This window comes from Eublepharis macularius, chromosome 17, assembly GCF_028583425.1.
Source record: "Eublepharis macularius isolate TG4126 chromosome 17, MPM_Emac_v1.0, whole genome shotgun sequence".
Taxonomy (NCBI): Eukaryota; Metazoa; Chordata; class Lepidosauria; order Squamata; family Eublepharidae; genus Eublepharis; species Eublepharis macularius.
The window spans coordinates 6,901,038-6,913,884 of NC_072806.1; the positions used below are offsets into that span (position 1 = coordinate 6,901,038).

The 12,847-nt window shown below is 47.3% G+C and overlaps 1 protein-coding gene across 1 annotated transcript in view; it reads right to left on the reverse strand.

Moving 5' to 3' along the window:
• Window positions 1–12,847, reverse strand: part of CASZ1 (castor zinc finger 1) — a 115,844-nt gene that overhangs the window by 32,439 nt on the left and 70,558 nt on the right. The window contains exons 4-5 of the mRNA XM_055001350.1: window positions 12,548–12,616; window positions 1,583–1,673 (exon numbers count right to left, since the gene is read on the reverse strand). Of these exons, the coding sequence (XP_054857325.1) occupies window positions 1,583–1,673; window positions 12,548–12,616 (160 nt within the window). The remainder of the gene's footprint in view (window positions 1–1,582; window positions 1,674–12,547; window positions 12,617–12,847) is intronic.

The window sequence follows — 12,847 nt, forward strand, 5'->3', positions numbered from 1 at the left end:
TTTATTATTAAACTTCAGGATTTGCACAGGAACTCCAAAGAAGACCCGAGCACTGATTTCCCTGAGGCGTTATATTACAGGAATTCCGTTGCCAATCACCCTTAATTTGCGGCCACTTATTACTGAACGCCGTTCATTATAAAAATATATCACGACTGCAGGATAATTTGCATTTGCAAAAAATCAGCCTAAAGCTTTATTCCCTTGTGGAATCAAGTATATTTTCCTCCATCTTCCCAAGCCTGGGCAGCCTCCTTTCTCTCTCTCTCTGCTTTCCTTGTTCTTCAAGGCTCCTTATGCTATTAGGGACAAGGCATGCCATGATACAAGACATCTCCTTTCTCATACAGACTGGCCACTGCCTACATCCCTGATTTGATCAACAAAAACCAATGGACTGCCATCCTTAGAAGAACTGAGCCTGTTTCTGGTGCGGTGGTTGGTTGCAGTTGTTCCTCTGAGGCTGGTGTGTGCTGGGACAGAAATCGAACTCAACTGCAGTGGTTCCTGGGAATCCGCCCCCTCCAAAAACAGACAGAGGACTAACCACAGAAATAGTGGATCCATACTCTCAGACCTGGAGTTCTGGGTAAACAAACTCAGCATGTGACCAGAATCTTGCTTGACAGTTCTGTCCTGGCAGCTCTCCCAGCAATTACAGGCTGGCTTATGCCCTTCCTCCTCCTCCTTTACCACCCAGCCATCCCTCCCTTAAACCAAACCGCAGGTCCAAGACTGCTACTAGTCTCACTGGGTGTTCTGTTTTGGCGACAGCTATAACATCACTTGGCTGGCCAGGCGAAAGCCGAGGTGAATTAACACCCCCCCCCTCCCTGCAAGTTTCTCTCTGCGGAGGCCAAAATTCAAGCAGACATCAGCTGGCTAAGGTTTCCACCTGGCTGTGTTATGAGAAGCTGATTTCACTTGTATAAAGGATGGTCAATGGGAAGAAATCAGACCCTCTTTTTGTGAGAAAAGGGACCGGTACTGCCAATTAACTTGACTACATTTTAGCGGGCAGGGTTATATGGCAATGTTCCCACAAGCTGGCACTGTGGCGGTATTGATGGTTGGACTTGTGAACGCCCATCAGGCAGAGGACAGATGTTGGAAAAGTGTTCAGAGTTCCTACACATGTCACCCTCTGCCTGTTGCAAGGGCCTGTGAGCCATTGCAGCCATATGCAAGATTAAACTGCCGTTGCAAATGCTCAATGCTGGACATGGATGCAGTTGCACGCAGCTGGCTTCCTACAGGCAGGAAATGCGCAAAACTGTCCAAAGGGTTTCTGGCAGCTACAAGTGTTTGCGTGAACTAGTTCTTCGGCTCGGCACCTCTTGCCAACACTACATTTTAAAGGATTTCCCAGGACATGGAAAGCAGTGATCTTGGCACATGGGGCAGTGTTCACACGATCACATCGTCTATGCCAAAAGCCTCTAGCACAATCAGTCTGAGGGGGTTTCTTTGCAGAATGGCTGTCCTAAAAACACGTCCAGCATTTTCTCGTGGCTACATGAAGATCCTGCCTGCTGTGGGAAAACCATGTCAAGCCCAGGTCTTCTTGGACCATTTTTTTTACCTGATAGTTGCACTCTGGATCCAGGCAGTGATAATGTTCCCGGTACTGGTATGCACAGTGAATGTGTCCGCAGTGCTGGCTTCCTGAAAACCTGAAAGAAAAAAAAGACAAGGAGAAAGGAAGTGTGAATGAAATGAGCACACGTTTAAGAATGGCAATTACAGCCATCATCCTACTCCCTGTTCTGATTAGATGTACATTAACTTCAAGTCAGTCTCACTACTGATGTCCTGGAGTGTTGGGAATGGCACATGGGAAGGGGCACCTCAATGAGAAGAGGGGGCGAGACTGGCAGGCATCTGACCTGACTTCTTGCAAAGGACTTGCGTGGCTCGTGATGGATGGGGTAGGGGCTGCAGCAAACCAGGTGATGCTTTCCCCTTCTACCATGTTGAGAACATGGAGAGCAGTATATCGGAAATTAGATTGCGTCATAATGAGAGAATCAATCGAGTGGTGTCCCTTGAGCATTCAGGCTTAGGGAAATAAACTCTCTATGGGATCTTCTCTAAGGGACCTACTCTGCCTTCTCTCATCAGTGAGGAAGTTGAAGAAGCAAGGCCCCTTGGCCCCTTCGGATAAGAGGGTTCAGGGTTCCTGGCACCCTCATCATGAGCTCACCCTTTCTGTGACATAAACAATGGAATTCAAATCCCAAGACTAAGAATCCCAGAATCTGTGTTCGGAATACAGTATGCAAACAGAATGTATCTGCCTACAATTTCCTCGCCTTTGCACAATTTGTCCATCTACCTTGATTTCGATTTCAGACAAGGAATACATTTCTGAAAACACTGTGGCAAGGAAGAGTGTGGCAGAGGTGAAGCAAGGATGTGAAGATGCTTCCAAGGTTAGTGGTGCAATCCTAAATGGAGTTACTCCAGTCTAAGCCCACTGATTTCAATGGGCTGAGCCTGGAGTAACTTTGCTTAGGATTGCACTGTAGGTCTCTTAAGGACCAGGAAACTGCTTTTTAATAAAGTGAAACTTGAGGCATTCAGGATGCTGAGTTTTGTAACTGTAGATTCTGCACATCCCCCCCCCCCAAAAGGAAAACCACTCAAGGTAGCCCTAGTATGAGTGACATGTGCACCTGAGGCCTTACTCTATAGTCCTTGCTAGATCAGGGAAAGTATTGTCTGGGATTGTTCTGTTGAATACAGACGTGAACACCTGAAGCTGCCCTATACTGAATCAGACACTTGGTCCATCAAGGTCAGTATTGGCTACTCAGACTAGCAGCAGCTCTCCAGGTTGTCTCGGGCAGAGAGGTGTTTTACATCATCTACCAGCTGATCCTTTTAGCTGAGGATGCCGGGGAAGGAAGCTGCAATGCAGATGATCTACCACTGGGCCACAGCCATCCCCTCCCCAGTCCTGAAAGTTGCTGTCCTTACAGAAAAACTTCTCAAGGACTACCTGGAAGTTTAGCTGGTGCAGAGTGCGGAATTCTGCTTCTAGACTCAAACCAACATTGCGAAAACTACTAAATGGCTGAAGGAAATGACTATGAGCCAATTTCATTTTAACTAAATTATGGGTCTCGTTAGCCCTGGCCTCAACTACAACCGCTGGTGGCCCTGCTTCCTTGTCATGCGTGACATGAGGAGTTGCACGCCAATGTGTGGGTGTCTTGGACTGAGGTGCTGACAGCTCCCGAGGGAAGCGGAGGAAGGCGCCGCAGCAGTGGAGATGGAAGAAGAGGCAGCAGGCCAGAAAGAGAGGCTGAGGACGGAGGTGGTCGTGGCCTACAGGACTGTAGAAGAGCAGATAATGAGGACGTTCTACTGACAATACAGAAGGGCTTGGGAAAACCAGCAATCAAATTGTACAGCACATACTGGGGGAATGTGGAAGCAATGGGAGAGACTGAAAGGGGGCTCTGAGGGGAAACGCTGTGTGCTAAATCACCATCTGCTCCGGGGTTCCAAATGCCATGCAAGGGCCCTGAGGGATGGGGCCTCTAAGAGGTGCTAAGCACAGAAGGGGACACTCAGGTTCAAGCTCAGGTTGGATGGCAGGAAAGGGCAGAGAACATCAGAGCAGAGGAGGACGAAAGAGGAGAACGGGGGGGGGGGAATAAATAAGGCATCTGCAACATGTACAAGGAAGAGGGAGGTTGATTGTGGAGGCAGCTGGGCCTCCAGGAGAGGGAAAGGGGGCTTAATTGACAGAAGAGAGAGACATTACTAAAAAATTTAATCGCTTCTTTGCCTTGGCATTCACAAGGAGAGAAGGGGACAGATGCCAGAAGCAGACATGCCTTTCCCAGGGGAGGAAAGAGTATGGGGGAAAAAAAGAAGTATTGCAGGAAATCAAGATCACACCAGAACAGGTGACAAAGAAACCTGAGCAAACAGTAAACAGCTAGCCTGGCCTTCAGCAGCCCAGGGGATGGGCCTGTTGCGGCCCCGTCCACGTTCCAAAAGGAACAAGTCCCTCCAAAAGAATGCACGCTCCGGAGCATGGGCATGAGTTTACTGCTGCTCAGGCAACTGTTCCACTTCAGCAGATAAGGAACACGGCTTGCTGCAAGAAACCCTGGGAATTGTAGTTCTGCAGTGGTGCTCAGGATGTATCGCACAGGATATTTGGTGCCCTTGGGAAACTACAGTTCGGGCTTGGGAAACCTGGCTTAAATCTGCACCTCAACTGGCAATACCTCGGTTGCACTTGGAGACACTCAGACACTCCAAACCCTTTTATTTCTCCAGGTTCCAAGGATGCCACAACAGATAAGCAGGCCTCAGCCCCCTCCAGACCCAGCCAAGCATTTCTTTAAGCCCCTCTGGTTTCAGTGAGACAGTTAAGCAGGTACTCAAATCTCCCCAGTTGCAATCAATGCACTTAAAAAACAGCACTTGACTTGGAACAAATCCTGCTCTTTACCCCCAGGTCCAATGGTGCAGAAGATAACAACAATTCTGGCATGTCGGATCCCCCTGCGCCATATGCCTGGAGAACTCTGGCCTGTTCCCCACCCACCTCCCTGGCCAGCAGAGTGTTAGGACTGGCCAGGCTTGAACTGACAGCCCTGGGTGGCCTCTCTCCTTCCTGATGCACCACTTCCTCAGCCCTGTTCTCCTGGCACCAGATTTATCTATAAATACTTCCAAATCTTTCCTTGGCAGCACATTAATGCTGCACTCGTGGCTCCTGGTTCTTGCTCCTGTCGCCTTGCCCAGCTGACTGTTCCTCTTCTCCTGGATCTGTGCAGAGAAATCCTTGCTTCACGCAGGAAGAATCCCAGTCTTGCCCTGCTCTTTATCCTTCTCTCCCCGGACTGATTTTAATGGAGACTGAAGGGCCTGCCTGAATTGTTCAGCCTGCTAGAGTGCCTTCCTGCCCCAGGGAGAAAGTGCATGCTTTTTTTGCAGGGGCACATTCCATGCCGTAACCATAACTTTGGGGGACCCTAAAGGAACTGGCAAACCACCTCTTGCCATGAAAACCCCACCAGGGGTTGCCATACGTCAACAATGACTTGAGAGCAAGATTTCATTTGTTCCAAGGAACACAGAGGTGGACCCTCCTGAACTTGACTGGAATAGGCCATTTCCCACATGCTTTTATACAGCACTGGTCAGATGACCTTTGTCATGAACAGAACAGCCTTCTCATTGGAGCAGAAAGGCAGGCGGAGCAGCTGTGCCAATTCCATGGAGAAGGAATCCCTCTGTAATCTTGATTATCAGTTATTTGGTATATTGGTTCTTGATTATCAGTTATTTGTGATATTTAGTTGCCTTCCAGGGTCCAAAAGGGCAGGATGCAAACATAAAAACAAATAGGCAATCCCAGTTAATGTCTAAAAAATCCTGACTGCATGACTTTCATTGGGAAAAATATCCCAACCCTCCTCCAGAAAGAAGTCCATTCTCTAACACTGCCTGCACACGGCAGATACAGCATTGCCAAGTCTGGCACCAGATGCCGCGACGGGTGAGGAGGAATAGATCAGTTCAGTTTGCACGTAATGGCTGGCAAGCGGATTGCATTTCCCCACTTAGGCTAATATCAGCAGCAAAGAAAACTGCCTGCCGTGCTACACCAAGAGGCACCAGGGCAAACGCCTGGGGTCAGGAACAGGGTTTGGGCAGCGGGATCTTCAGGCCATGCTCTTGATGCTAATGGGTTTCTAAAGGGTTATATTTCCCTTTGGCTTTTCCTGACACTTGAAACAGTTCAAACTTATTAATTTTTAAAGGCTAGCATCTGTTTAGCTTCTCAAAACAGAAAAGCTTACACACCCCACACACTCGCTGACACGTGCGCTCGGGCACACCTGCTAATTTCGCCCAACTGTCCGTCCCCTCCCTGCTCATTTACGTGGAGTCAAAACACATTGCTCGGTACTCCAAGGGACACAGGCAGACCGTGCGGAGACCAGTTAAAGACACACTTAAGGATGATTCAGTCCACCACTTCCATGTCTTACACTTCAGACTTGGGTTTGTTTTGTTTAAAACTCCTGCAGACTGAATGGGCCCATCAGTTGTCTGGGAGCACAACGACAACGTGAGGATTGGTGCTTCTGGATAGCTGACAGGCCTTGCTGGTTTGCCACACACACCTTCCCTACACACAGGTAAAAACAACAGCAGCAACAGCATTTGGGGGGGGCGGAAGTTGACTAAAAGCCAGGTGGGCAGTAAAGGCAACTGTTTCTACCAGGCCTCCAGTCCCAATAAGCGACCCCTTCCTGTACTAGATCCAGAGGAGTTAGCCATCTTAGTCTGTAGTTGCAAAATAGTAAAGAGTCCAGTGGCACCTTTAAGACTAACCAACTTTATTGTAGCATAAGCTTTCGAGAACCACAGCCGTCTTCGTCAGATGCTTCCTGTACTAGTATCTGTACTAGTATCTGCTCTGACCATTCCCAATCTGATGGGAATCACCTGTGAACTCCCAAGCTCTGCCTCCTAACCCTAAACTGAGCACAGGCTTGAACGGCCTATCAGCAAATGTAAGGACAGAGGACCCATAGTTGCAGACCTCAACTCATACCTCCGCCAGGAGGGTCTGTGCCCTCCCACAATCTTAAGCCTGAAAAGAAAGCCATCTTGCGAAAGCACCCAAAAAACAGGCTGGATCCTGCACAAACATTAATCGGTCTGTGAGTCAGCTGGGATGGCACCCCCACCCCCACCCCCCGCCACCTAAGCCCTGAGCCAAGGGCATTTTCCTGACAGCTTGTAGCTTTTATCAGGATAGAATATGTCCTATTGATTTTTAAATGTTTGATCGCTTACGTGTTCTGTATTTAGGGACCTCACTGTAAAGTTGCCTTCCATGAGAGTTAGAGAATTGGAATGTAAATTATTAAATAAACAAAAATAAATGCAGAAAAATGCACGCGTCTGTGCAAAAAAAGAGGGGGGGATTGATTTATTTATAACCCATCCTACCAAGAACGGATAACGGCTGTTTTAAAACCAAGAATATCGATGAGTTATATAAATATTATATTATATTGATAATAAAACCATGGGAAACTTTAAGGAAAGTTTATTTGCAGATGGAGGCAATCTATGGCTCAGGGCTGTTCCCCCCTCCCCAAGCTGCTAACCCCCAAGCAAGTCAGTTACCATCGTGACAAAGAAACAAACGGAAAGACCTGGCCAGCTGGGTGCAGGCCATGCACTCTTGCCCCCCCCCTTCCAAAAGTGTGGTGTAGCGTATAGGGTATCCGTCCTGGACACAAAACACACTGAATGGCCTTGGCTGAGTCACTATTTCAAGGCTGGCTCACTTCACGGTAGGCTTGCCAGCTCCTGGTTGGGAAATTGCTGGAGATTTTGGGGGTGGAGCCCAGAGAGGGTGGGGTTTAGGGAGGGGAGGCAGCTCAGCAGGGTATAATGCTATAGAGTCCATCATCCAAAGCATCCATTTTCTCCAGGGGAACTGATGTCTGTCGGCTGGAGATCAATTGTAATTCCGGGAGATCTCCAGCTACCACCTGGAGGCTGGCAACTCTACTTCACAGGGTTGTTCTCAGGATAAATCCCACACAGGTGTGCATTTATAGTCAAACTCTCTTTATGTGACACAATGGCTACATAACAGAAGCCCCTTAGCTAATTCTTGTCAGACCCAGATTCAAATTCCTGCTTACCATAAAAAACTCACTGGAGAACCTTAGTCCAGTCATTCCCTGTCACCCTAAACTAAGGCCGTTTTCACACGCACCCCGGGAGATTGCGCAAACTCACAGCATGAAGCATCTTCCTAGCTTGATCTCCAGATCCCCTTTAATGGCCCGATGATGTCAGAAAAAGGGCCATTAAACGGGATCGTGCCAGGAAATCACACTAGGAAGACGCTTTTATGCCGTAAATTTCATGTGATCTTCCGGGCGCGGATTGGAAGAACAAAATGGAGAAGGAAAAACTGTATATACTCTCCTGAGCTCCTTGAAGGAAGTGCTTTTTTACATCCTGTCCTAAATAAATACATTTCCGTATCTTACAGGCATAGTACAGGAAGATGCTGAATTAAAATTAAAACTCAGAGGTCATCATGAGCCGCTGTACCTATACGGGATGCCTCCTGGGGGACGGCAAAGGTATCTGTGCATACAGCTCAGGGGTTCTTCCAAGTCCCTTCTTGCAGCTGCTTGTACTGCGGAAGAGGCAGGCTTGGAAGGAAGGAAGTTTTAAAGTTTGACTTGGAACTTTAGAATGTACACAGAAAGGGTCCTACTCTTCAGCACGTGGTGGAAATTTCCAAGAAACCTGTGGCTCCTCACCATTTCCCGAGATTAATTTTAATTTAACTATCTCTGCTCGTACGGGCCGTGTCTCAGGACACACAGGCTAGCTAGAGAGCTGTCTGCTGCACCTCTGACTCTTGCCACGCCCAACGCTTTCATCCAACCCACAAAGAACAGCTGACAGAGGTCATCACTTTGCTCGCAAATTATTCGCCATCTAGCATTCATTCTCTGCTGAATTATGAATGGCTGATCTTAGTTAATGTTTTGATGCTGCTGGGGGTTCGTAACATGTTTTATTGTGTTCTGCGGTGCTGAAAACAGGCTGTGTTTTTGACGCTTCGGGGTCTTTAATGACCGAGGCTACTGACACTTTTTTTTTTTGAGATTTTGTAGTATAAGTTTCACGAACTTTTACCAGTTTACAATTTCCTTTATTCTGTGTCGGGGATCTGATTCAATCCCAATGAATACATTTAAATGTATGCTGCTAGTAGTAGATTCGCTTTATTGCATATGGCCATGGGCCTTCACAATATCAAGACACTCTCAAATCTCAAAATAATACATTACCAAATAGTCAGGTGATCAAACACTTCGGAACCACCTAAAACACCCTGCTAAAAGACTTTAAAATTAACAAAACCTTCTAAGATCAATCACATCGAGTCAATGGCTAATTCCTTTGCTCCAATCTTCCTAACAGCTAAAGCAAAAAGCGCCAATCTTAATGAAATGAAAGAATCTGAAAGTATGTATGCTGCTATATACACATGTGCTGGATGCTTATGGCATCTGACACACGCGCTCTGAACCATGCAAGATGCATGGTTTGCTTCATTCCTTCGAGTTGCCAGATCTGGCAAGGACCACTGAGAAACACCCAGATAAATAAATACTAATAAAAATAATAAATACAGAAGTCAGCATGCTTAGCAAGTGTTTACACACTCATTACTCTGTAACGATGATGTGTATGATGGGGAAAAACACACACACACACACACACACAACCACCCCAATTACATCTGATGGGGAGAAAAACAACCCATATAAATAAATATTTAAGCAAGGTTGGAAGAAGAACCATCTGCTGATTCAATAATAATAATAATAATAATAATAATAATAATAATAATAATAATAGAGACTATAGGAAAATATAAATATAGAGGGGAAAGTTAGGCCTCATTCATCCTGAACTAGGTAAAGAGGCTTGGTTTTGTTGCATGAAAGGAAAAAGGATCTTCCTCGGGCAGCTTTTGGCAGGGCCTCTTAACGAACTCATTAAGCTAATTGTGCTGCACAGGCATAATCCCCCTTCAATTCAGGGCTTTAAAACAGGCTTTCTTTTTTAAAAAACACATGTAAATTAAAGTGCATATAAATTTTCTGTGGCTGCCAAAGGAAGCCCCGGTGAGTTTTAGTATTTCAGGACGTATCATCCTGGGGTTCCCTCCTGTCACTGACAGGTCCGAGGGACACGGTGCATATTATATGAAGAATGTGTACCAAACTTCCACAGGCTTATTTCAATAATGAAAAGCTGCCTTGAGAAGCTGTAATTTAAGTAGAGGAGTTATGGGGTTGTGTTGGAAATCTTACCCTGTCTGCTGCCCCCCCCCGTCCTCCCCATCAGATCTTCTCCTGCGCCTCAGAGCTGCTTTTCAGTTCCAGATAGACCTATGCCCAAATAGACTGCCAAATCGCCATTTGAAAGCCTTCCAAACCCATGGCTATTACCACTTCTTGTGGAAGTGATCAGGACAGAAGAACTGAAATATAACATTAGAAAGAACAGGTCTATCAAAGCCCCAGGAAGTGACACATTTCTGGTGGTGAAAATTCTCCCAGGACATCTACCAAATGGTTTCTCAGTAGAGGCCATATGTTACATGTTTCACGACAGCCCAAACTGATTTAAAGCCATGTGTGGTTGTGAGCATCTAATGCCACTGGGCAGAAGGGAGTCTTGGGCTTTTTAAAACTGTGAGTAGCATTTACCAAGTAACTGCTACTCACAAAATGGAACCCGGACTTTCTGACAAGTTGGTTTTTTTTAACTAGACAATTTGGCCACCACAGGACTTTTCTCCTCTGAGCTTCCCACTAAGACAATTCCAATAATATGAAGAAGGGAGAGGGAACACGCTGCCATTCCAGCCTGACAAGGATTGCTTTCTCTCCCTTCGATCTCGACACAAGACGAGTTTATAACTAATGAGCTTATAACTTATAACCATGCAGGCCCAGTGTGTGATTTAAGGTCCCCGAGGAAGAGACTTGGGAGAAGAAAAAATGAGCATGAAAGAGGTGGGGGGGGGAGAAGAGACCCTCCCCTCTACCCATGATGCATGCATCCTCTGGTTCCAGATCAATCGATTTGAAGTGACAACCTCCCTCTAACTGTGTACTTTCAAATGTGGATTGCAACAAATTCTGGTCTTAAAAAAAGAGAAAAAATGAAAATGCATGAACCAACCACCCTCTTTAAGCCACCTTATTGCCAGTACAAGAAATAGGGACACAAAAAGGCCACCTCAACCAGGCCAGAGGCCCACTTAACCTAGCATCCTGTCTCCGATGGAGGCTTTGGGGCAAGCCTCCCGATGGGGTGCAAAGGCAACACTGCTCCCTCCGTTGCCCCCCCCCTTCCACACACTGGCATTCAGAGGTATGCTGCTGTTAAACCAGTGGAGAGTTCACATCTCAGCTGTCACTGCTGATTGCCATAGTGGTGAGTGTCTGTTAAGGGGTAAAATCATCTGTGGTCAGAGAGAGATTATCGCTTTCCAGGGAGATGGTGGAGGACTGACAGAGGAACTGCTCTTGGAATAGCGTGTGTACATTCATCCCACCCTCGCCACTGTGAAAAAAACCTTTTTGAAAAGGGTTTTCTCATGGGTAATATTTCAAAAAACTTTAAAGGAAACGGTGAGGAGGGGAGGGGACAGCTTGTGTATACCCCTGGAAGATGAAGCCTTTCTCAATACAGTGTCAGTTCTCTCGGGAATGAATACCCTGCCCCAGTTATCTGGGGTATACTCCTCAGGGTCAAAAAACCCACAACAAAGAAAGGGGGATGGAGCTCAGTTTTCCACTGCCTAGGCTAAAAAAAAAGAGTATCACCCAAACTGGCATGGAAGAGGCTGGTGAGAATGGACCGCAACAATGTCTTGTGCCCCCTGAATACACCACACCTCATTCCTAAAGAACCAAGGATTTCTCATTCTTCCTTCCCCATTTCATCTTCACAACAACCCTGTGAGGTAGGTTAGGCTGAGCGTGTGCAACTGGCCCAAGGTCACTCAAGTGAGCTTCATAGCAGAATGGGAATTGGAACTTGGATCTCCTAGAATCTGGTCTCTCGCCGTGACACCACAAATTTCATGCTGACTGTGCAACAGAAACAACCTCCCTGCCCTCTGTCTCCTGGGGCCTCCTCCCTTCCCTCCTCCTCCTCTTGATGGAGGAACGCACCTCTGGGTACTGCAGCTGCCACCCTCCCTCCAACACCTTCCCACTGAATTTGACGAGTGTTTTGTCTGCTCTAGCCCTCTCTAAAATCTCAACACTGTTCCCAATCTCTTATTTGGCAACAGACACCCTCATCTCTGTCTCTCTCCTTAGTGGATGGCAGGACTGCCACAGCCCCACTGCAGGAGAGCCCCATCTTTCAAAGAGAGAAAAATAAACCAGGCTATTGCACATTTGTATAGATGAATTGTAACCATGCCGAAGTATACCAATTGGCTTGCACGGGGGAAAAAAACCCCCAATCAGGCAGCCAGATAAAACACAGCCAGACAGGCATCCATATTGATCCATATCTCATTGGCTTGGATTAAAGCTGGCTGTTTGGGAACCCCATACTTCAGCAGATGTGAGCCCACTACTTGTGGACAAAGAGCCCTGGAATGACCTGCAGACAGCCACCGAACAAATAACCCTGAGCAAGAAACTGAGAGCGGGATAAAGGCCCAGGCCTCCGGAGGCTGTTCTTTTTCATCCTTCTGCCCTAAAAAAGGGGAGAGGCTGGAGAAGGCTTCCTCCTCGGAGAAGGCAAAGCGGCGGCGGTGGGAAGTCGGTGTGGATGTCAGAGAGAAATGGAAAGACTCAGTGCCCGTCACTGGTTTTTTACATTTCACCCAGACAGACAGACAGAGACCCCACCCCCTCCCCCCAGGCATTTCTGTCCCAAGACCCCCTCCGCCCTTTCCCCAAGAAACCCACGGGGGGAGGGATCGGCCTACCTGGCAATATATTTCTGGTAAATATTTACATCTTCGGTGACAGCTGGTTTGTCAGTGGTTAATCCGTTCCTAATGAGAAACACACACAGGGCAGAGATGGTTAGCAAGGCGGTGTCACAACACAGTCCAAGCCCCTCTCTCTCACACTATGTCCTCAAGCATTGCTCGGCATCCGAGGGGGGCAGTGGGTGCCCAGGAGATGTGTGTGACCCCCGAGGTCCACTGGCTCAAAACCAGCCCAACAAACCTCTTCTATCAGTTTGGCAAACTTCTGCCTCTTCCATTCTTCACCACAGCTCC